The 25,003-nt window shown below is 42.3% G+C and overlaps 1 protein-coding gene across 1 annotated transcript; it reads right to left on the bottom strand.

The window, feature by feature from the left end:
• Nucleotides 1-1,879: 1,879 nt before the first annotated feature.
• On the bottom strand, nt 1,880-24,639 carry LOC6524340 (irregular chiasm C-roughest protein). The gene is made up of 8 exons (XM_039377557.1): nt 24,255-24,639; nt 16,153-16,251; nt 7,611-8,109; nt 7,206-7,406; nt 6,035-6,262; nt 5,634-5,736; nt 4,679-5,227; nt 1,880-4,532 (listed from the first exon to the last, which is right to left on the bottom strand). The coding sequence occupies exons 3-8, from the start codon at nt 8,103-8,105 to the stop codon at nt 3,817-3,819; spliced, it is 2,292 nt and encodes a 763-aa protein (XP_039233491.1). The 5' UTR covers nt 8,106-8,109; nt 16,153-16,251; nt 24,255-24,639; the 3' UTR covers nt 1,880-3,816.
• Nucleotides 24,640-25,003: the final 364 nt, after the last annotated feature.

Raw genomic sequence — 25,003 nt, 5'->3', positions numbered from 1 at the left:
CAAAACCACCAGCTGGTAGCTGGTGCGTTTCCCATTTCCTTTGGTTTTTAGTGCATAGTGAAAAACAAAACATTTGCTAATCATATGAAGCGACCCTGAGCTGCCGCTCTCTTTGCTTCTCGTGCACTGTCACAAATAAAGGAATCATTTTCACAACCAAGCTAACTTATCTTCATCCAACAGACAAAATAAACATTGTAGTTCAAGAAAAATCTCTCATTTCCAGCAATGGTAGCAACCCTTTCAAAGCACATTCAAGAAAACACAAGCTGTTTGAACTGCAAAATTATTTATTTGCGGGATGCCATTTGATTGAAAGTAGGTCAATGATTTTTCCGAGTGCTTTCCAGCCACCTGTCTTTGTCGCTCCTTCGACCACTCTCTTTGTAGCAATTAACAACGCAGTGCGACACAAGCGGCGACGACAAGCCAACACTTGAGCCATAAACCAGCCCAACACGACCCCCGTAACGACCCCGAACAACCGAACCGCAAACCCCCGAACCCCTGAGCCCAAAAAAACCCACGGCTTCGGAGCGACCAGCGCTTTGGCACTTGCCATATCTCATGTTAATGAAATCGTAACTCTTCGGGCGCCTCGTGTCCGTTTTTTGTGCCATCTCCAGTCCCGTCCGCCGTACCCCTTGAAAAACGGAATCCAAAAAGGAGCCGAGGGAACCTGAAACCCGAAAGGATGTTGGATTGCAGAGTGATTAACGCGCCGAAAAAACTCCGCACGACTTTACGGACGATGCGAGTTGCAGTTTCTGAAGCAACTTTGCCGATTGTCAACGAGTTGGGTTTTTTTGGGAAACGGAAAGGAATTTTTCCAAATAAATTAAAATTCTGTAAGCATACATATGTGGGAAAAAAGCATATTGAATATTTGTATAACCAGGCTTCTATTGTGAATATTTGAAAATTCCTTTAGCAGAGTAGGATTCGAATAAAATGAACATTAAATTTGAAAAAAGAAACTGCAAGAGCGCTGGTGCATTTCCAGAAAGGGTTCTGAATAGGATTCCAACTAATGTCAGTTTCTGTGGCTTTACTTTTACCAGTCTCTTGACATTTGCCAACTCACGTTAGTTTCAGTTTTCGAGAGTTTCCCCTTCGCTTTTCCAATGAAAAAAAAGAAAACGCTAATTAACACAGCCAACCGCAATTGCAACTTCCTTCTGGCTAAGTGCACGTATGTTCGAGCCACCCACCACCCTCTACCCATCACCAAACCCACCGCCCCAAAACACCCACACCCAACGCCCCCAGCGAGCCACGTGTGACAGCGAGGGTCGTTCGGTGACAAAGGGCAACTAATTTAGTTTAATGGGCGTCGTGCGCGACTTTGTTGCCCATAGCCGCAGAATTTCTTGCGGCCAACACTTGCCTCAAGGGGCGGCGAAAAAGGGTCCTGCAAATAGCGGCCAGAAGGGAAGGGCGGGGGACGGAGGAGGTGGGGCTTAGAGGAAGGGGTCAGAAGCCAGTAGCGGGTGGACTGGTGGGGGTGGGAGTGGTTCACCGGTTGGGCCACCCTTACGCACTCTCATTAAGCATTTTTAGTCGAGCTTAGCGAGCCGTTTGTTTGCATTGTCAACTTCACAACTCCGGTCAGTCACACTGAGCGAAAATACTGTGGCCACAGGACGCAAACGAAATGATGCATAAGAAAGCGTTTGTTTGCTACTTACTCAGATTCGTTTTCAGTTAAATTATTTTGCCTGAAATTTAGAAAGTAAAATGATATCAATAACATAAAAATTTAATAATTTAACATGAAATTTAGAGAGTAAAAGAAATCAATAAAATAAAAACAGAATGATTACATAAAGTTTATTAAATAGATATTTTTGTTTTCCAAAGTTGAGTAAAAGACGTTTACTTTTATGTAAAAGTTTTTATTTTCACCACTTGCTTATTCTCGAAAGACAAACCATTCTTAAATGCGAAAATATACCCACCATTTTCTGCAGTGCAGAAACTCCGAGAACGGCGAGGCGACTTGCCATAAATTAACACACATGACTGGCAGTGGTGGTGCAAGTGGTGCCAGCGGTGCCAGTGGTGGAACATTTTCATTTCACTTTTGTTTGTTTGATTTTTGGCTTTTTGCAGCTAGCTGACAGTTGGTCCTTCCGACCTGGGCAAATTAAAAATGTTTTTTGCCCCCCTCCCCCAACCGTATATTTGTCTTTCGTCTTTGATGTCCAACTCTCAATTCGCTTTCCTCGGCTTTCTTTTTATCAATACATTTTTATTCAGTTTTTTTGTTTTGCTTTCGTGTTTAACTTTGTGTGTGTGTGTTTCATGCTGCTTATTTGCTTTTATCATATGCATTTTGTATGTAAACAAAAAACATTTGTTCGTTTCGCGTTTAATTGGCGACACTAATAAAATACCCACAGCTAATAAATATAGCAAAAAGAAATAGTAATGTTTACTTTTCCGTGGATCCTTAGACGAAATACGCTGGCTTATCAAAATATAATGCTTAGGCCTATGAAAAAAAATGCATGGATGTATATCTAGGGCTAGGTCTATACTCGTACTTTAAATATGCGTGTCTATCATTAGTTAGGCTACAACTAGGATAATTAGACCGTTATACACTTAGAAGTACACTTAGCACAATTGAACTGACGAATTGAATACGTTTACGCTCTCATTTTGTTTTGTTTCCTACATTTGCATGGGCATGGGCGATTTGAGATGTATGGGCGTGTCATAAGTTAAGGCGACTGTCAAGATCTAGCTTCTATATTTATTTAACCGTAAAACGCACTATTGAATTCCAAGTCATAGCTTAGAGTTCCGGCGCGAAAAGATAATGCTACATAATTCAGAAGAAGTTGATGGGGGCGGCACCGATCCAAAGGCCGATCCACCCCCTACTTAAATACTATCAGGTACTTTGGCATTTCGTTTCTTACTCGCTATCCATTCAACTGAATGTCTTCATGCTTGTATATATTTCATTAACATTTAGCATATACTATATCTGTATCTGTGTATACATAAAATTGAATTCTTTCGTTTACTTTTCTATATTTTTTTGCGGATTATATAGGGGCAGCTGTTTCTGACGAAGGAATATTCTTGGGATTTGAAAATCTTAGGTGGAGGTGCGCGGTAAAATATAGTTCTGAAATTTGTTGTTCAAATATTTTAAAAATAAAAGTAAATAATGTTTTGAGTATAAGAGACACATAAAAAAGTACAATGGGTTAAGGGAAATAATATTTAAATGGAAAATAATATTTGCAACAGTGCTTGAAATCTGAGAACATGTTCAAAACCGCTCTCGCATATTTCCGCCTCCAAGAAAACCATTTTTTTTTTTTAACTGGAGGCTAAATTCCCCATCAGTTAACTATTTCATTAAGGCGTTTTCTCAACAAGCAGTAAAACTTTCTAATCTTCCTAAGATTTGTTTTTTCTTTTCGTTTTGTAAATGCTTAACACTCATTCTTTGAAGCTTAGTCTCTCTCTAGTTCAAACTGTGGATTAGCCTACTGTAAGATCCTTAAGCTAAGAACACAAAAACGACAAAAAAAACATAAAGTACCCTAGACCTAAGGACTATAGAAATGAAAAATCAGCTTACGATTTTGTCTATATAATCGGATGTATGTGAGCTAAGTGTCTAAACCTAAGCAATTCGAATTTTTGGTAGCTGAAAAAACGCACCACCAACAGTGATGGCCCCCTAAAGCAGCCGCCGGGGCCTCGGTTCCTTGTGAGATCAGTCTTAGCGTGGCTCAGTGGGTCATCGATATTGTTGGCAGTGGTGGTGGTGGTGGTGGACAGTGCTGGTCCACCCTAAACGGCAGTGGGTGGCGGCAGCAGCGATGAGTTCGAGGACCTGAGATAGGGATTGCCGTAGATGGCGCTGTAACGGGGATCTACGCTCAGGGCCATCGAACTGGGCACCACCACGTGGGTGGTGGCGGTGGTGGCTGCGGTGGTGCTCTGGTTGCTGCAGCTGCCATTTGGCGATGAGCTAACCACCGAGGCGGTGGTCGACTGCAGACTGGGCAGCCCGTTGTCTTGGCGGATTTCACGGGATCCAATAATACTGCCGGTCAAGCTGCCGCCGCTGCTGTTGGTCAGGAAGGTCATTGGCAGGGTGGTGGTCTGTGGGTGATGCTGGTGGTGGCTCTGTTGCTGCTGCTGCTGCAGTTGCAATTGATTCTGGTGGTTGTTCTGCAGAATGGTCGAGCTGCCATTGGACTTCGTCGAACAGGTGGTCAGGTATTGCGGGGGCGGACTGTAGTGCGTGCTGTAGTCGCCGTAGGGCACATAGCCGCCCGAAATGTCCACCTTCAGATCGCTGTAGTTAGAGGTGCGGTCGCCTGGCTCCAGTTTGCAGCTAACGCCGCCGTTCTTTGTGATCTGGTGCTCGCTTATCACGTCCGCTGGCGGCAGCTTGGTGCGCTTCTTGCACTTGATGTAGACCACCACCAGAATGGTCAGCACCAGCAAGAAGGCCACCACCGAAATGCCGCCCACGATTGTCATCAGCAGGGAAACGCTCTCTGCGAAAAACATAAGAAAAGTGCGGAAAATTTGCTTTGAGTATGACGGAATAAGAGTGTTTTACATTACTATGATCATTTTGTTAGTAATTTTTAAAAATCAGAAAACTTTTATAACGTATACAACTTAAGTTAGAGATACTCACTCTTGGCTTGCAGCTGAATCTCGGCCACGTCGTTGCCGTAATCGTTTACCACCGTGCAGTTGTACTTTCCGTAGTGATAGGCCTGGCTGTCCCTAATGATAAGAGTGCTCTTTACGCCCCCCGGCACGGCATCCACCAGGATCGAATAGTCGTGTCCCGATTCCGAGCTGATCTCCTGGCCGTTGAATGTCCACGAGACGTGACGGGCACGAGGAACACTGCTGGCGAAGCACTCGATCCGGGCCGTATCCCCCACCAGACCGTACTGTGTCCTCTGGGATCCGATCGCCGGCGAGCCCTTCAAATAGACATAGGCATCTGCCGAAATCTCGGCGTATCCGGGTACATTGGCCTTGCAGTAATACCTTCCAGCCGTCTCATTGCTGACACTGAACGTGAGATTCGTGCTGGTGCCCACCACCCGGTCGCTGGGATGCTGGATCCAGACGATCTCCGGCTGGGGATTGCTGTCCACCTCGCAAGTTAGGGACACCACGCTGCCCACGTCCGCCTCCATCGACTGTGGTCGCTGCCGGAAACTGGGAGCATCTGCAATTAAAATGATTGAATAATATATTAAAATTGGCTGGGTCAAATGCATACATGCATATATCTTCAATATTTATTATATATGTTTGGAGTTTTGCAAGAAAAACGATTAAATGGTCATTTTCAATTGATTTTGCATTTTGCCAAGAGTGTGATGCCCAAAGCTATACTGTTGACTTATGGAAATTCACAAATGTCAACAATTTACGTTGGCTGTATAAATATACGTTGTGTTTTACTTTTAATTTTCGGATATTAATAACGATTTAACAGAAAAATGCCAGTCGCATTCATTTGTATACTACAGATTGCATTTTAAAAAGTTAATGATTTTACACTCCTTATATAGATGTTTTGATATTAAATAAATATATAAATAAAACTTCAAATAACTTCAACAACTTACAGCTTATGTCGAGGGTTTCGCTGTCCTCACTCTTGCCCACGGAATTCTGTACTTCGCACTTGACAATTGCATCGTGGAACTTGCGAGTCACATTGCGTATCACCTGAAACGACGGGAAAACGGGGAGAGAGAGAGGGTCGATCCATGAGTTCCAGTTGCGATTAATTGTGGGAACGTTAGGCCTTTCCGGTGGCGATCTAACTGGTTTCAATAATTGCCAACATTATACAACAGCAGGGGCAGCATTTTAATCGCAATAGTTGCTCTAATTATGCGCTAGCCTGCCAAATGGAATGTGGACCTGTTTTCCCCAGTAAAAATCTCGGGGGAACAACTCAACAAAGGAGAGGCGCTGGAAAAGCGCAGAGGAGGAGAAAATGAGGAGGAGGAGCGCCACTTACCATCTCTGTCTTCTGGCCGCCGATGATCGGTTCGTCGTTGATGAACCAGCGGTAACGGACATCGCTGGGATTCGCATCTGCCCGGCACTCCAGACGAACCTGCGAGTGCTCCACAATCCGGGAACCGGTGCCCATATGGACACTGCCTGCTGCACCACCAACCGAACCCCCTGCACCGGCGGGAAGCGAGCCCATCACATAAACCTTCACCTTGGGAGCATATTTCACCTGGAAATGGGAAAAGAAAAGTATTAAGATTCCTTCTTACAACAAATATTAAATAGATTGTGAACTCCTCAAATCGTAATATATATATTTTATTGGTAAAACTACTCTCCATTCAATAGCCCTCTTGTACTACCAATTTATGTGCAATGTCCTTGGCGACCAAGGAATTACCATGCGTGCGCTTCAAGCTGGCCCTCAATCAGCCCAATCAGCTGGGCATCCCTGCACTCCTTGGCCAGACATCTTGGTCAGGGATTTGTCAGTGCGCCATGGACATGTGACTCCCTCGATTTCACCCCACCTTGCCGAAAACCAGGCCATTGACAAGTGGGCTGAGGTCAGGTCTTTGTTGGCTCCTCACTTTCATACCCCCCGCTCCAACGGAATGGGGGGTTCGAGCGTGGGAAAGCCATGATGGGCGCCTTTATGTCCGGGCATGAATTAGCCCGTCAGTGTCGAGCCATGTCCGGCACAAAAGCCCATTCAAAAAATACTATCCCCCGGCTTGCAGCTGTCCTCGGGAAAGAAGGGGACTTCCGCAGCGCATCGCATCACGTAAAATAGATAGCAGGCTCTTTCCCTTCTGCCCCGTCCATAGTCCATACTATAGATAAGGTAACCTCAGTCTGCGTCAGCAGGATGCACTAGAAAAAATATGTTTGCAGCTTAGCGACGATCAATATAAGAGGTATCAATCTATTCACTGTTCCTGTTAGAAAGAAAACGGCCCTTTTCATTTCTCTACGTAATCTATGGATTCCAAATCGAATCAAATCCCCCCGAGCAGCATCATAAAGAAAGTCCCATTTCTAATAGCTTGTAAACTTCCATTTTAGCCCAACGTTTGTTCCAGTGTAAGTGCTCATGCAAAACCTGCAGTGACCTGTCAACAGAATGACCATCGGGGGTCAGCTCCTGGTTTTTTGGCCAGGGGACTACTCACCTCGACACGTATTTTCGCCGAGCGATAGGTGCGGTCCGCCGTGTTCTGCGCCTGGCAGCTGAAGTTCGTGTTGTGGTGCTCCTTTTTGGGGGTCAGTCGCAGGACGGACTTGGCCGTAAAGCGTCGCTGATCAGGCAGCGGTATCACCGTGTACTCAATGTTATCCGTAAGGACATTTCCCAGGCCATCAATCCAGGTAATCTGCGGGGAATAAGAAAAGAGGGGAGGGGGGACACGGATTGTCGTACATTGTCATTTTCTCACAGGAGTTGTCATATATGCGGTCCAAAAATAATAGCAGCATAGGGCCATCTAATCAAAGGCATCAGTTTAACTTTTTCCACTGCATATTTTTAGGCACCGCCATTGGCAAAAATGGGGGGAAAAAAAACTAAAGACACTTACCTCAGCAGCCGGCTTTCCGCCAACTGAAACGCATTCGATTTCCACCTTGCGATCCTCGGTGGCATACATGACGTCGCCCTGGGTGATTTTGGGCGCCTCGGGCGGGACGAGCACCGTCAATCCGGCGAATGTGGACCTAATGGCTGGCTGGCCCTCGGGGCCGGGACTCACTTGGCACTGGTAGCGAGCATCGTCGTCCAGCATCACTGGGTAAATGTCCAGGGAGTAGTCGCCCTCCTCGTCACTGCCCACCATCGCGTACCGCTCGAAACCACTCAGATCCCGGGACGTGCCCAGTCCAAAGTCGTCCTTGGTCCACTGGAGTGTGCCCTGTTTGTTGATCACCCGGCAGGGCAGCGTGACCCTGGCCCCAACCACAGCCGTCTGATCCTGCGGCTCCATGGCGAACCGCTGGTTCTGGTAGCTCGTGTACGGCGAGCTCCTGACCATGCTCACAATGGTGGCCAGCAGGAGCAGCTGCATCGTGTGCAACATGGTGCTGAAAGATGTCAAAAAAGCACCACTTGAATCATTATAACGGGTTGCTGAATTGGAACCATTTCTATCGGCCTTTAATTGTTAATTTGGCTGCACACTGCACACATCATCGATGTTTTCTTTCGGCGCCAGTCCTCTTTAATCCATACACATGGAGAGATAACATACTTCCTACAACGCTTGGCAACACGGAACACCTCCAATGACAAAAGTCCTTCAATTAGCTGCGATTTTTGTGCAACAATGGCCGGGGGAAACCGGATTGGATTTTGGTGGAAGCCTTGAGCAGGCGCCAATATAAATATAATGGAGCGCCGAACAAAATTGTCTTTCTTCTTGTTCACACATGTATCTATTTGTTTATTTGCTGTGCTTTTTATGCGCTTTGTTTTGCTTTGTTGCGTTTTTTGGTTTGTTTTTTATCGCGTTTCGCGTTTTGTTGAACAAATTTTCGAGGGGGAGGGGGCCACAATTGCCTCAGGGTCTTATTACTTATTATTGTTCGTTTATTGTTCGCTGTTGGCGCGCGTGTTTTTTTTTGTGATTTTTTATTTGGGTTTTTTTTATTCATGTACCCGTAGTACCCATATTTATATTCATTCGCATTTTATTCGGTTTTATTCATGTTTTCCAAGTGCAGACAGCCGTACGTGAGCCCCAAAAACGAATTACATTCAAATTAGTCAACGCAGGAGGTGGGTGGTGCAGGGTGGTGCAGGGTAGCGCACGGTCGACCATCACAGAAAAGGCTTAAGCCGCGGGGCAATACCACAGTTTACGACAAAGGGCCACATAAACGAGGCAAATGTGCAAAAATCTTGCAAAAATATATACCGCAAAGTACCGGGCAAATAAGTCGAGCACAAGAATTAAAATAAATGCGAACAATAAAATTGGAGCCACACAATCACATAAATAGGTAAGTAAACTTCGTTGAGCTGTGTTTATTAGTTGCACGATTACACAGAAAAAAGGTTTCTATAAACCTTCATAATAGGAATCTTATTTTCCCTGGGAATTTAAATTTGAAATGGCAATTGATTTTATTCTTTATTCTTCGACTTGTAGAAATCAGTTAGGCCAAATTCCTGCTGCTAGCCACTTAATTCCAGTAAACAAGTTTCAATCTCCACTTTCAGCTCGAGTTGCGTTTAAGGAGATATGCCTAATAAATTGCAGCTACAATATATGAAGCACAGTCTCTCACTTTAAGTACTTAACTCTCCCTTTCCGCTTTTCCACCTCCGTTTCCCACTTTTCCAGCTCGACGTACAGGTGCCGGCTACGGCTACCTTGGCATTTTCTCACGCATTTTTCCCAGTTGTTGGACAACTATTTTACTATTTTACTATTTCTGTATATTGTCTCGGTGCTTGGGGTCTGAAACTTCTGGGTCTTCCACTCTTTTGGACTGCTTCCGTCTGTCTAATTTCGTTTTCTTGTAGTTCGTCGCTATTATTTGTTTTCATTGCATTTATACGGAAATTGGAGCCTCGAATTAAACGAAATTATAACAGAAAATGAAATAATAGAAGAGGAGAAATCCATATAAAATAACCCAAAAAAGATGCAAACGGACGCAAAAGATTAGCGGGCTTCCGTTGGAAAAATAACAAAAAAAAAAAAAGGGAGACAAAACGGAAGGGTTAGAAATCCGAAAGGCGGGGCCTAAAAATAACTCAAAATTAGAGTTGTATCCGAAAAGCAAAAACCAGAAATCCAAAATCCACTGAACGCTGTGGGAGAAACTCCATTTGATGGAAATCTCCAGATCATCACCAACTTCCAGCTGAAGATGATAATATACTGCGTTTGCCAAGCCAATTAAAACCGATTTTAGACACGCTCACGGGAAGTTTTATTTTCTGTTGGGCTCTGTGCCTTTTATGGGCGATAAAGATTCGGTTTCATCTGCTTTCAGATTTCGTCTGTTATTTTTGGGAAAGTGTTGATGGTCTGCATATTGAACCGAAGAAATTGGTTTTTATTGCCTAGGAGGAATTTACGGCAAATCCTGATCTCAGTCCAGAATTCGATGCAGGATTGCAACTTGACTTTGATGATAATAATTATATGAATATTTTAGCATATTCTTAATTGTTAAACTTTGCTCCGGATCTGGTTTCTTGTTAAGACATTAAATCTAACTGGTTTAGATCATTACATTACATTTTACCATTTTTAAGCCAATTCAAAGTTTCCTGACCTTTTGGGGGCCACCACAGATTTTCCTTTAAAGCTCTTTCGCTATTTGGCTTTTTTAATTTGCTTTCTTCATGTTGCTGTCACTGTCACAATATCCAGGGCATGTCATACAAGAAAACTGCCCCCAATCTCGACCCGCAAACGTGTGGGTGGTGCAGGGGATGGGTGATGCAGTAGGTAGTGGTTGGCCAACAATACAAATCACTCCACTCATTGGCCAAGTCCGAGACTTAACAGTAGCAGCTGCCACCTGGTTGGAAAGTGCTTGGGCATCGGACATCGGACATCGGGCATCTCTCTTTCGCCACGGAACTAAAGCTCAAGTGGAGAGCCCTGGTGTCCCCCTTCCTGGTTTTGTACACCCCCTTTCGCCACCCACCTGCCGAAAAACATTCGCAAGAGGAAGAAGCAAGGCGAGTGTTCAATATACATTTTTTAAAGTTATTTGTACCAGGTGGGCCTTTCGTTATTGATTTATGAGAGCCACTTCGACGTGCTTAGAAGGAGCAGGGGTATAGAAAAATGGGTGGGGTGGGGGCAGGTATCGCAAAGGGGGATAGATAAACCGTAAATGACAAAAGTCTCGAAGGAAGCCGCACATCCGCTGCAGCTTGCATCTAATAACCGAAGCGAACTGGCGATAATAATGCGATCGTTAAAACGGGTTTACGTTTTCTAAACTGGCTAAGAGGGGCGAACAAAAATAATAATTAGCGCCGCCAGGAATGTGGAAGTGGTTCACGGAAAATGTGTAAAATATAGGGTTTTTTAATTAAAATTTTATTTCTTTTTTTTTGTATTAAAACACAGGCAACATTGGGACAGTGTGTTATTACCTGTGCCACAACATACCAAAATCCCGTATTAAATATATTCATAATTTATTAATACTTTGGCTTGGCGTCAGACTTATTACATTACAGTATGCTTTCGCTTATTGATATATATAACTCTTTATTTTGCCCAACCAGTAACCCTCTTTTTCTCGCTCTGGGCTGACAACTCGATCTCGGGCGTCGTCTTAGCACCTGTTCCCCCGATTCCAGTTGCAACTTGCAACTATAAATATCACAACAGATGCTTGGGCTGTGCCATTAAAGGATGCTGTTGGATGTTGGATAAGTGCAGCTGCATCTTGTGGTCAGCAGAGGCCAGGGGCGTATGAAAAAGGGGAGAAAGGGGGACTGGAAAGGGGGCCGGAGACCGGGGACCCGAAAGGCAGCTGCAGAAAGGAAGCCCGATGGCCGGGGAAGTTGCTGCCAACTGGCAAAACTGGCAACTTCCAACATCCAACGACCAACTGCCGACTGACTGACAAAACAGGCAACCATCTACCCATATAGTCGGCAGTATCGGTATCGATTGGATTGTATTGGATTGGATTGGTTCAGATCGGAGGGTCGGGGAGTCGAGATTTATGTGTGATAAGCGTCGCCTGAAAATAATTACTGTATATCTGCGTTGCCGGAGCTGCGAAAATTGAAAACTGGAGCGGAAAGCGTTCGCAGCGGAAATGTTTTTCTTGCTATCGGAGTTTTCTGTTTGCCAGTGGTTGGCAGCTTGGGGTTAAGAGCGAAAGACACCGTTTGAGTGAGGGCTAGAAGAGGGTTAAGTCCACCCTTTTTTTTTTACTTACCGACCGACCGAATAAGACGATTTCGATACCCATAGTAAAATTAAACATTACAAATATTTTTTAGAATAATAATATATATGGAATTTACACGAAAACCCCAACAAACCAGGCTTACATTTTTTAAAAGAAAGCCAAAGAAAGCTGCCTAAAATGCAACGTAATGCGTTGCAAAGTAAGTGAATCTGTGGCACACATCCTTTGGTTTTCTGTTGGCCTGAGTAAGCCGTCCCAGCTGCCTCGAAGTTTCCCAAAACAAACCGAAAACTCAACTTTAACTGTCAGTTAAAGTGTCGACTGTACTTGAGGATGCCTCCATCTGTCTCTGTCGCACCTACAATGTCCTTCTCTATCGCACACACATGCCAGTGCCCTTAGGGACCGGTTAACCCCTCACCAAAAAAAAAAAAATGAAAGGGAAAAGGAAAATGAAGAAAAAAAGCTCGGCCAAAAGGAAGGCTACTTAAAGGACTTTTGCTGACAAAATGGAAAAGGCAACAAGCGGAAGGGTAAACGGGACAGGAATCGGGGTATCGGGGAATCGGGGAATCGAGGATAACCGGAAAAGGCATAGAGGATATTGGTCGAGGTCCAGGGTTCGGCAGAGATTAGGACAATTAAAAAAGGGAATGCTTAACAATTAAAATCAATTTGTGCGTATGTCTGTGCGGGCCTCCGCCTCCTTTCACTCCCGCCCCCTTCTGTTGACAATTTGTTTGCTCGAACAAATCAACTAAAAGGCAACTGCTAAGTGGCAAACGGAGAAAGCCAGGGAGAAGTCAAAGTCAAAAGATGATGACTGCTCCGGATTCCGAGTATCCTCTCTTGCTTTCCTGCTGCCATCTCTGATTACTGGACAAATGTGTGTCCTGGGGCCAAACGGGGCCATCCGAATCTGGGAGTTGTGGGCCCATTCCAGTTCCAATAAAAAGGCAACTGGCAGAAAAATAAACTTAAATCGCCTATTAATGGGCCACACACCAGAAGTTTTTGGCCCAAGTCAGCACAACTTAACGGAACAGTAAAGGCAAACTGAAAAGGTCATCGTTCATCCTTAAAAAAGTGATAATTATCTAAAGAGAAAATGAAACGTTGGGACAAAGTTTAAAGTCTTTAAAGCCAATGATAATCAGGGCCGTTCACAGATGGTTTAGGTATGTGTTAAGCACTTTAAGATACATTTTCAGCACTGCATTAGTAAAATAATAAACTAGTAAAAGACATATCGGGGTCGAAATTTGTTAAATCATTCTTACAGCGGATAAAGTAGCTACATATGTTAAATCTATGATCAAAGTGGCTTGCCTAAACAATGCCTTGAGCATTAAACTCCCTTAGATCAATGAGCCCGAAGCGAAACCTAAAGCCATCTCAGATTTCATAACACTAATCGAATCAAGCCGAGACTCCGTCTTGCCTTAATATAATAACCAACTGCAGCTCACCCAGAAGAACGAGTTAAGTTATTCATCAATTCTTCAGGCTCCGCGGGGTTAAGACCTGGCAAAGGGGGTGAAAAACTTGTTAGCCGTGTATAATTAAAGCATCTCGGCTCGATCGGACTCTCATTAGCATAATTCTAACATATTTCCTGACATGGCCAGGCATCAAATTATGAATCGAACTAGCAGCAGCCGAAACTCCAAATAAAATCATAAGATAGAGATGTATGTGTATGCTATGGTACTAGTATATATGTACATGTAGGTATATAAAGGAGATGGGCTTGGGGAATGGAGCAGAGCGAATGAAAGTTGCTTGGCCACATCGAAGCAGAATTTCAATCAGTAAATTGAACACCTGAACTTAACTGATTTCGTGGTTGTTGTTTTTTATGCTCTTTTGTGTGTGCGGTTGGTTATATTATTTCGATTTTTTCTTTTTCGGCTGACTGAAAAGGGGAGAAGCTGCGAAGAAGCAAAACAAGTTGAAGTCGAGCAGCAGGAAATTAAGCCAGGCCAAGAAAAGACACTGCAACAATGACAAGCCAGCTGCTTCGACTTGGGTTTAGTCGGGGTTTTGGTTTTGGTTTGGGCTTGGAGTTTTTGGTTGGGGTTTAGGTTTTGGTTTGGTTTTTGTTTGGTTTTGGTTTTGGGTTCCCCAGCGGACCGCAGCCGCTTCTCCACTTTACGTTTAGCATTTTTTTCAAATTCAGTTTATGGTTTTGTATTACAAGCGATCGACGCTGCCAGCTCAGCCAGCCAGCCAGCTCAGCCAGCCAGTCAGTAGAAATTTGTATAACTTTAAGCCTTATTAACATATTTTATGCTCCATTCGAGTTCCATTCCAGGTCCAAGTTCGCCCACACACCGATATTTTTTTATTTCATTTCCATCCATTTCGTTTTATTTCTACCCGTTTTCGTGTGGGCCGACACTTTGACATAGATCGATCCAATCCGAACCCCAAATAAAAAATAAAATAAACGAAAATCCACCAGAGAGTGAAAAACGATTTCGAAAGCTGCACTTGACCAGACAGTATTTGAATAGGCGTCAGATTGTAAGCATTTATGTGTTCACTGGTAGATTCTTCAGCAACTATTGGCTAACTGTTGGTTTTTGATAAAGCCAAATGATGCTAACATTTCTGTTCACCATCTATAGATTCACTCTAGTAAGTGTCCTTTAAGGTTTTAAATGTAATTATATATTGTATACCAACCTCGAGTTACTAGAGGCTACTTTCCAGTCCCAAGTGACAATTGCAACTAGCGTCACGCACTTGCAAGTGCAACATCTAACTAAACACCATGGCACGTTTCTTTGAACCAATTCCACAGCACGCCCAGTTCCCATAGGCAATGTTTTCGTTTCAAATTATCATCCTCAACGACAATTGCCTGACCAAGAAAGTACGAAACAAAATCGTAAAACCCTCACCTGACAGCTGTCACTGTTTCGGGTACGGGTACCTGTCTCCCAAAAAACCTAACCAAACCCGAACAGAGCCCGAAAAATAAACAATCTTCTTCGCTGGCTACCTCATCTCGGGCTTATTCTTTTGTGCGGCCGTCACTATCCCCCATTTCCTTCTCCCCATGCAGCTAATTGAGTTATATCCCCACCACATGACACTGCAGTCGCTGTTGCGCGTTGCAGGCCCCGAAAGAATATACAAAAAAAACCCATTTTAAATCGTCCCAAAAAAGCGAACACAGAGACTCCACACAAATTCGAATCAATTCAATAAACAAGAGCGGGACCTTTCCCATACAGGTTTTTTTATCCCCTCGACCCCCACTGAAAACGCAAACGTGTTAGAAAAGAGCAGTAATAATGAACACGAACGGAAAGCAAAGGTGCAGAGATACAGACATATACAGATATAGATGCAGGTACGATCCGGAGATACTGGGACGTTTGCAGATACGAGTATATATTGCGCCGATTCGACGACCCACTCGTCGCTGTCAGTTTTTCTTTCGCTGGCTTTTCCATTTGATTGCCTTGTGGTCGACCGTTACACGAGTGGGTGTGTGGGCGGTATATCTATATATCTAACTCTATATATAAAATCACATATACTATTTCAGTTAAGAAGTACAAGTGGTGGTGCAACAACAACTACAACAACAGTTACAACGATAACAACGAAAACTTCAACTGGCGACACCTTCGGTCGCTTGCGTCTAACTAAATCCGATTATAACTAATTATTATGGACCCCGAACCCGAACCCAAACTCAAACTCAACCTCAAACCCAAACCCAAACCCAAGCCCGAAATGAAGGGGGTACATGTGTGTGTGCAGATAACAGGGGAGGTTACAACGGGCCAGGGTTGCCACACTACCTAATTTGCGGGCTTGGCGTGGGCCATTCTTTTTGTATCTGTATCTCTGCTCATTGTATTTCTTGGCTTTATTTTATTATTCTCCTCTTTTGAGGTTGCGACTTGAGTTCGGTTTTGTTATGGCCATTGTGTAATGTCAGTCATGTGTCCATATCAAAGTTGTTTAAACGTGTATATATGGGTCTATAAAAAGGGACTCGTCACAGTTCCAATAGGATGATGGATAAATAGTTGTTGGCCACGATTTATGTTTCATCATTTTTCTATCTTATATTTCAATGTTTAATACATCAACAGTGATGTAGTTGGTTAATTGATAATAATAATAATTGACTAATTTCAATCACTTTGGCATTTACAAATGTAATATGTTTTTTTTATACGCTTATATTCCCTTACTTTTCCGACTTACCTTCAACACCTTTTTAACGGGAGAACTGAAGTCTTGAGTGTCACTTTCCCACTTTTCTTGTTTTCCTCCTTTCTATTCCTTGCCTTTGGGCCTTGAGATCTGCAAAAAACAGGAGAAAAAAAAAGGGGGAAACATAAATAAGATTATTAATTCAATTCTTGTTTTTGTTTCTGTTTCTGTGCGGCTTCATTTGTTTGCCTCTGTACGTATTAATTGTTGCGGCTAATGTTTCTGTTGGCCCTAATGTTGTTCGTCTTCATCTTGGCCATAAACACGCACAGGCCGTGTTTGGCTGCGACGTTCTTCCGCATTCATAGCCCTTTTATAGGACACAAAATGTTTATTAGACATTATGTACCCGTAGTCCCCTTCACTGCGTACTGACTACTTTCATTCTGGCCGAAAACTTGCAGGGAATCACGCATATTTCGCATAAAAAGTCAACAATCGACATTTTGATGCTATGTTGTGTGTGCTTCTTTTTTGTGTTTTTTATACCCGTTACTCGTAGAGTAAAAGGGTATACTAGATTCGTTGAAAAGTATGTAACAGGCAGAAGGAAGCGTTTCCGACCATATAAAGTATATATATTCTTGATCAGGATCAATAGCGGAGTCGATTTAACCATGTCCGTCTGTCCGTCCGTCTGTCCGTCTGTCCGTCTGTCCGTCTGTCCGTCCGTCCGTCTGTCCGTCTGTCCGTCTGTCTGTCCGTATGAACGCCGAGATCTCAGTAACTACAAAAGCTAGAAAGTTGAGATTAGGCATACAGACTCCAGGGACATAGACGCAGCGCAAGTTTGTCGATTCATGTTGCCACGCCCACTCTAACGCCCACAAACCGCCCAAAACTGCCACGCCCACACTTTTGAAAAAGGTTTTGAAATTTTTTCATTTTTGTATTAGTCTTGTAATTTTCTATCGATTTACCAAAAAACTTTTTGCCACGCCCCCTCTAACGCCATCAAACCGCCCAAAGCTGATACGCCCACACTTTTGAAAAATGTTTTGATATTTTTTCATTTTTATATTGGTCTTGTAAATTTCTATCGATATGCCAAAAAACTTTTTGCCACGCCCACTCTAACGCCTACAAACCGCCAAAAACTGTCCTTCGCACTTACACTAGCTGAGTAACGGGTATCAGATAGTCGGTGAACTCGACTATAGCGTTCTCTCTTGTTTTTTTTTTGTTTTTCGTCTTTGGGTCTGAATTTTTCCCCATAGGCGACAGTACTTTTCTACTTAATTTTCTATTATGATCTTTGGTAATTGCTGCAATGAAAATATATTGCTGGAATGATGGAATAGTGGCAGAAGGCCGCTGCCCGTAGCTCTATATATTAATGAATTTTGTAACGAAACACTGAAGAACTTAAATGTAAACAGTATTAAATCAATAATCGAATAAGCCATTTTATTTGATAATTTAGTTACATATTATGTTGCTTATGACTCTAAATTCCAAGAATGCAACCACATTAAATCGACGATGTTATTCCCAATATTTTCTAGTGGCATGCAAAGACTCGAAACAAATTGAAAAATTGATGCCTGCATTAGGGGGTTCTTGCAACCCTTTCTTTCCTACATTGTATATGCCACAGCCCCGTAAATATAACCACAGATAACGGGGTACTGCCTACCCTAGAAGCCCCCTTCTTGTTGCCCCTTCCATGCTCTTTTTACCCCCTTTTTAGTTTGATAAAGCGACTGGGACATGATTCATGGAGGGTTCCGTTGGCTATGCTCTCGATTATATCCTTGCATGCCTCAGGTTTTCGGGGGGGTGTTGTGTGTGGGGGGTAGATACCCCCTTTTCAGGGGAGGAGGTACACAAACACAGACGGAACATGCAATACAATACAAATAAATACACAGAAATGAAAAAGTACAAAACGTGTGTGGCACGAAAGCCGAATCAGGCGATTGTCTCTGTGTTTTTATATTTTTTGTATTTTTTGGCAGGGGGAGAAGGGGGCTTTGTGGGGTGATATCCTGGCTTTGAACGCACTTCGGGACTCAGGACTTTCAGACAGGACAGCTGGAACGGAGCTGAATGTGGCAACAAGCGTTAAGTGGTTGCCTGTTTGTCGCTCGTGTACTTGGAAATGCTTTACAAATTCAGCAGCGCGGATAAAAAATGGAAATAAATAAAGGGAATATCGAGAAATCCAGCCGGTAGGGGGTTTTGTGGAGGGGTGTGGCAGGAAAAATAAAAGCACCCCGTCAGCTGTTCGCCGTAGACCAAAGTCAGCTGCTAATCCTCGGCGGGGGTGTTCTCTTGTGTCCTGCCAGATGACGATGACTCATAGTGCGGCGGGGTGACTGCGATTCCTTATTTTCGGTGGTTGTCCAAAAAAAAATAAGTAAAATCGAAACTTTAACTAGAGCAACCGAGGGGGTGGTTGCATAATGACTCATAGTCCTGAACCGTATGAATTATTTATTGGACGCCCGGGTATAGTATCCGTTTTCCCCTTCCTATTTATATTGGCAGTAGATTTAAAATTGAAATACAGTTTCGGTATATAAAACTAAGCCAGCTAATTCTTAATTTGTGAGGCAAAGTTCCGTCAGCTCTTTTCCACGGACACTATTAAAACTTTTTCAAAGTCTTTCCCATGTTCTGAGCAACTTTTTTGCTTTCCTCCTGCATTAAATAGTTAATTTCAACCACTCTTTTCCTCTGCCTATTTTAATTGTAATTTGAAGCGACTTGGCATATTCCTGATGGGATTTTCCCAAGATCTTTGCAAAAGTCCGCTGCCATTCCTTGACCATCATCCCGCTATCATCGCTCCGGAATTTTAATCTTGTAGACCGCAAGTATTTCACATGTAGAAGCAGTAGAAGTAGAGCCCCCACCTTTGAGCCTTGTCCAAAGTTTTCGGGCTTATCTAAATGCCATTTTATTCCGGCTGCTTCTTGCCCTGTTCTTGTTTATCTTGCAGATACATCTGAGAATCAGCGAGGACGGGAACATTCTGCGGTCAGAAGTTGTCAGTTGATAAAAATGCCCGAACAGAGCCAACGATAGCCCGAAATCCACTTGGCTAAATGTAAATATTAAATTTGCGCATAAAAATAATACGGCAGAAAGGAAAGCAGATAGAGATAGCCCGGGCAGCAAACTAAAGTGAATTCACAAAGGAAAAAGGAGAGCCATAAAAAAGCTGACTGCGGCAGGACTATGAAGTGCCAGTGGATGCTAAGGTCCTAGACTCGAATTCTCAATTGACGCGCCACGTCCTCGAAGGCAAAAAGATACATACATACATATACACGTATATATCTATATATATATTCTGATAGATATACGGATTGAAGAAGGGGAGTAGAGCAAACGGGAAGACCGTGCAGGAGACTCCATAATAATTTTATGCGCTTCCAAAAAACTTCCGTTCAGTCATTGCGTTGTGTTTCCGCCCAAAAGCCGGAGACGAAGACATCGCACATGGTTACTTCTTTCCCGTTCGAGATGACAGCGTGAATGGAGCTAGAAATTATGAAAACTGGTATATCACTTAACGGATGTTTATACACATTTTAAAATTAGTTAGCAAAACTTTATACAAAAACTTTTTATAGATTTCCCTAACGTATTCGATGCTTCGACAAGTTACGAAAGTTTAAGCAATGGTGTTTCTTCGATAAATGATTTTAATGAATAACCTATCATATTACAAATTAATCGTATATGAACAAAAGATGCTTAAGAACTTGCGATTATAGCAATTCATTTCAACAAACTCATCACTAGCATCTCTAAATATTTTTCACGTTGCTGCCCAAATTGCCATAGAAATTTCGTAGGTTCTTGTATTTTTTTTTGCTACTGCCTTGCTCTTTCTTTATGGTTCCCGGTAGCCGGGTGCCTTGCTTGATTTTTCCCCTTCCGCGGGTTGACTTTTGGGTGGTTTTTGGGTGGATTTTTAGCTGAGTGCGGGCTGAATGAATGAGCCGGCGAGCGAATGAATGAATGAATGAATGTTCAACTGTCACTTCCGTCAGTCGGGCCAAGCGGAGTCAGGCCAAGAAAAGGAAACCAGCACCACCCACCCACATGTCGCTAGAGTGAGATGGTGGTGTGGTGGGCCAATGGGTGGGTAAGTGGGTGAATGGAGACGACAACGCGTCAACATTGTTGGGGAAATGCGGGGGCCAAACGAGTAATGACATATTCAAACGCAGCGCGAACTTGACGACGCCCCAAAGGAGTGAAGATGTTCTACCCAGAGAAGGCGCTTAGCGGAGAAAATCTGAGGGAAAAGCGGTGGGAAATTCGGGGTGGAAAACGGGGAGGAAATGTGCACAAGTAGCGTTGCCAGACATTCTGACAAAGCTGGCGACAAGGACGTACACTTGTAATAACACGAAAAGGATATTGTAAAACATTTTCATAAGTTCTCTCAATTTCTGAGCGCTTTTTTCTTCCAGCTCGCGTCGCATTCAATTGCTGATGAAAATGGTCCTTAGAGGAAGGTGTCAACCTGGGAATTTCACGAGGACTCAGAAGAACTACGGATTAGGTCAATTAGTGTGAAGTATCATTGTAAATACGCAATTTAAGAGTTTTCAATAAATGTCTTTTGATATTAAAGAAAATAACAACAAGCTTAACATTACACATGTTTAGTTATCAGATTGAATATATTGTATTTTTAACATATGTACAAATTTAATAATGAAATCCACTATCCCAAGGTAAAAATGTGCCTTTTATATTATGTTCAATATTAATGTGCCAACACTTATCCCAAAGAAAACATAATTAGGCTTGATATAAATTGGAACTTCCCATCTGAGACATATTTATTCATCAAACTACCGACAGCTTCCGACTTACCTTCACCCTTCAATATTCCTATTTTCCAATTCTCCTCTCGTTTTTGAGCCATATGGCCATACACTTTCGGACTTCGTTTTCTTATTCCGACTGTTGTCCGACAATAAGGAAATTTTATGCCCATTTGAGTTCAGTCTTTGGAAGTTTCCCCCTCCTGTAAATCACCCTCTTTCATTTTTAGACTAATTTGATGTTTGTCCCCATTTGAGATACGAATTTCTTGGGTCTTTTCGCTTCTTTTTCCTTTTGGGCCGCTTGCCAACACACATGGCGGCCCGTTTTCCATTTTAACACCGACTCGAGGGGGAGATTTTTCCTGCAATTCTTCCCATCCCCTTTTAGCCTTTTCAAGGCGATGGCACACTTCAGTTTCCCTGCCTTTCCATTCCGGGTCCAACTTTTCCCATCAATGACTATTAATTGGCATTCTCGATGGGCGCAGAGTGGTGGGGTGAGCGGGGTGTGTCCCCACACCCACCCCCTACACGCTTCACTTGCATTAAGGCGGCGCCATTAAAGCTCATCAAAAATGCAGGCCAAAGTGGCGCACTTTAAAAATGCCGCCTCTCATAGATTTTCATTTTCCATTTCCATTTTGCCCCCCTCCCCGGAAAGTGGAGTGCCATGTTTTGAGGTCAGAACCCCCCTGTAGCCCCCTCCTAATGATGATGGCTTGACAAATATTTATTGCTTAAGCATTTGAGTGCAAATATTTTAATTAGTCTGGCGACAAGACAACAGATCTGGAGATGGAAAGTATAGATGGAACTGGATCTGGGATTCTGAGTTTGGGATTCTGGGCCCCATTTCTCAACGCTGATGAGGCTTAATGAACTGCAAAGCGTCCCTCAATTGTCTTCAATTAACCAAATTAACCAAGGGATAAATTGCTTGCCTTTCGAATGCCCTCGTCTGCATTTCTTCTTAGAGATGTGATGAGAAATTAGCTGGCAGATGCAAATACCAGGCAATAAGTATTTTCTTATTGTGCCCAAATGATAATGATATAAAATACCAATTATTTCTTAAACGGAGCACTGTCTTGAAAGAGAAAAAAAGGGCACAATGGATAAGCGCAGCAGTCAAATCGGTGGAACCGATACGGCAGAAACTGTCAAAAAGCCTGACAGCACCGCTCTCAAGGTAATCCAGAGGTGGGGCAAAAGGGGGTGACGAACATAATTTGTGGCATGCAAAGAACTAACAAAGCGACAGGCAGGCGAAAAAAAAATGCAAAATCGCAGGGCGAAATTGAAAAGGAAAAATAAGTTTCGACATGCTGACGAGGACGCGTCAAAACGATCCAACAAATGCGGCCTCGCCAATCGATAACACAGCAACAAAAAAGTGCAGGAGAAATACAGGCAACAACAACTTGCGACATGAGCATGTTGCACTTCCTGCCACGCCTCCTGAACGACTCTTTTGCCATCCTTGTCCCACACTCCCCATTTTCCTCCTGTCGATTGTTTCAGACGTTTTTAGCAATTTGCAATGCCAGCAAATTGGGCCAAATTATAAAATCCAAAAGCTGCACACACGTTCTTAAATACACTTTTAAAACATTATTTTGTTTTCAAAGAAAAAACTTTATAACATCATTAAAAATGTCGAAATGTGAAAATAAGTCATTGAATATCTAAAAAATAAAATTTTCTGGTAAATTGTTTATACTTTCTAAGATTAGTTTTCCTAATCGAGTTTAAGCAAATCTCCCAGCCAATCAATATTTTCCTGTGCTTATCATGCGACATATATGAGAGCAGCAGCAGCAGAGTAAGTAAAAGGTTAGCTTGCCAAAGATGATTGAAACTTTGGTTGCTTTTTTAATGACAAGGGACAGGTGCGTGAGTCTGAAGATACGCTTCTGTATGTATTTGCAGATGTGTAAGTATCTGTGTGCGCTGTATCGACGTATTGGTAAAGCTTCTGGGCCTTCAGCTTCTTTAACTCGCATTTGTGTCTATAACACCAAAGCCGCTAGCAACATTTTCTTCGTTTACAGCTGGAGGGAGATACACAGAAAAAAACGTATAAAAAAATAATAAATCCCGATCGGATTTACTAATTGATTTAGGATTTTTGAGTGTGCAAATAAGGCAGCCGAATTACTGGCTTTTAATTTAATTAATGAAAAAATGTATTAGATGTATTTGCGAATTTATCTACTTAAATCCAAATGTATTAATCCTTAAATAAATAAATATGCCCATTTAAGAATTACAGTAGAGCGCACATTTAATATAAATTGGCTTTTATGTAGATTAAAACTTGAAGTTGAATGTTATATTCAATTTAGTTTATCGTATGCCGTAAATTGTTCAAAATAATTTTAGCATTGTTTAGCATAATCAAGAACATTTTTTTGTTTGTGTACAAACTTATATACGAAAAAAAAAGTATTCTATAGATTTTATATTCATTTTTCAACTTAAGTGCTTACGAAAGGCCTAATCGTTGACTTGCTTTTTACATTTTGTTTTTCAAAGTTATTGTTTGATATCATAAATCATGCAAAACCAAAGAAAGAAAAGATCGAATCAGTTAAGCAGGGCACTTTTTTCTACAGATGCTTAGGGATGGAATGGTCAGAAGAAGCTAATTAGGTGTCCAAGGTCTGGAGCTGAAGATCTATTACTGAAGAGGGGAAAGTAAATATCCAATTGGAAAAGTCTTTGCATCTTTGCATAACTATTTTTCAAAATATGTTATATTGATAAACCATTAACATGTAAACTTGATTATGTATGCATACTAACATATTGTTTTTTTTAATAACTCTAAGAACTAAATCAATTAACTGAGATAAGGTTTTTCATGATAATCATCATTTTTAGATTCGTATGATTTATCCTTACTCGAAAGATGGTATTTTATTTAGTAAATAGACACATATTTTTATTGTGAGCAACTAGTTCTTGCCATTGGGCGATTCATCAAGCAGAAAGGAAAGAATAAATATTTTTCAACGAAGTGTCTTTACAATCAAAAATCTTGCCTTAATTTTCAATTGAAAACCCTATTTTGTCAGAAAAAACTAAACACTCAAGCAAACTCGAAATCAAAATGGCAAAGTGGCCAATAGCGATACTTTTAGGGGGCCAAGAGAGGCGGGGACTTGGCTAACAGTATATTATAAACACATACAAACGAAAAGGTCAAAGGTAGGGAGCAGCTGTCGCAGTTGGCGCATGAAAAAAGCCAAAACACAGGAGTTTTCTTTAGATTTTACTGTTGAACTTTTTTACTCACACTGTTTGTCTCCTTAGTCCTATTATATGCTTATGTTTTTAACTGACTCTGCCACTGGCACTAATCCATAATCGTTAGGTGATAATATTCAGCTTGTTTGGTTTTTTAGGGCTTTGTTTTTTTTTATGATAGCCTTGTTTATTCCATTTTAAGCACACACTTTTCCACTGGTAATCCACACCAAAATGAAATTTTTTGGCTTACGTTTTGCACCAAAAAAAAATATGTTTAATTATTATTCGGTTTAATAAGCATTTATTGAGAGTTTTCTCGGGCGAATATGCGAGTTCTCGTCTTCGGGGTCTCGAGACGTATCTTTGAGATACCAGCTTTCGAAAGTACGGAGTTTCCGCCGCTGCGAAGCGAACGGTACGAGCGAACGGAACGAAGTGCGAACTCGATCCAGAAATCCGACTTCTTCGGCCGGCGCGGCCTGTCCTCAAACAAAACAAAGCGACGCAACATGTTCGACTAGGTTGCATGTGGTGTTTCACCCTCTAACAGCATGCAACAGGGCTAACAGCGCGGCTCGATGCAACCTCTGTTTAACTTGATTATTCATTTTGATTAATTTTGGAGTGTCCATGGTTTTTTTTAAATTCCTAGAAATTTGTATTTCATTTTATAATATATTTCTATACAATAAGTTTTTTCCACCAACTTATGCAATGTATAAACTATATTATAAATATTAGTAATAATTTATTCGAATCAATCTTGTCTTCGCTGTACATTTTTTTCCGTGCAAGCC

This window comes from Drosophila yakuba, chromosome X (assembly GCF_016746365.2).
Source record: "Drosophila yakuba strain Tai18E2 chromosome X, Prin_Dyak_Tai18E2_2.1, whole genome shotgun sequence".
NCBI lineage: Eukaryota > Metazoa > Arthropoda > Insecta > Diptera > Drosophilidae > Drosophila > Drosophila yakuba.
Note: the sequence above shows the minus strand (reverse complement) of the source record. Positions and strands in the feature narration are given on the sequence as shown.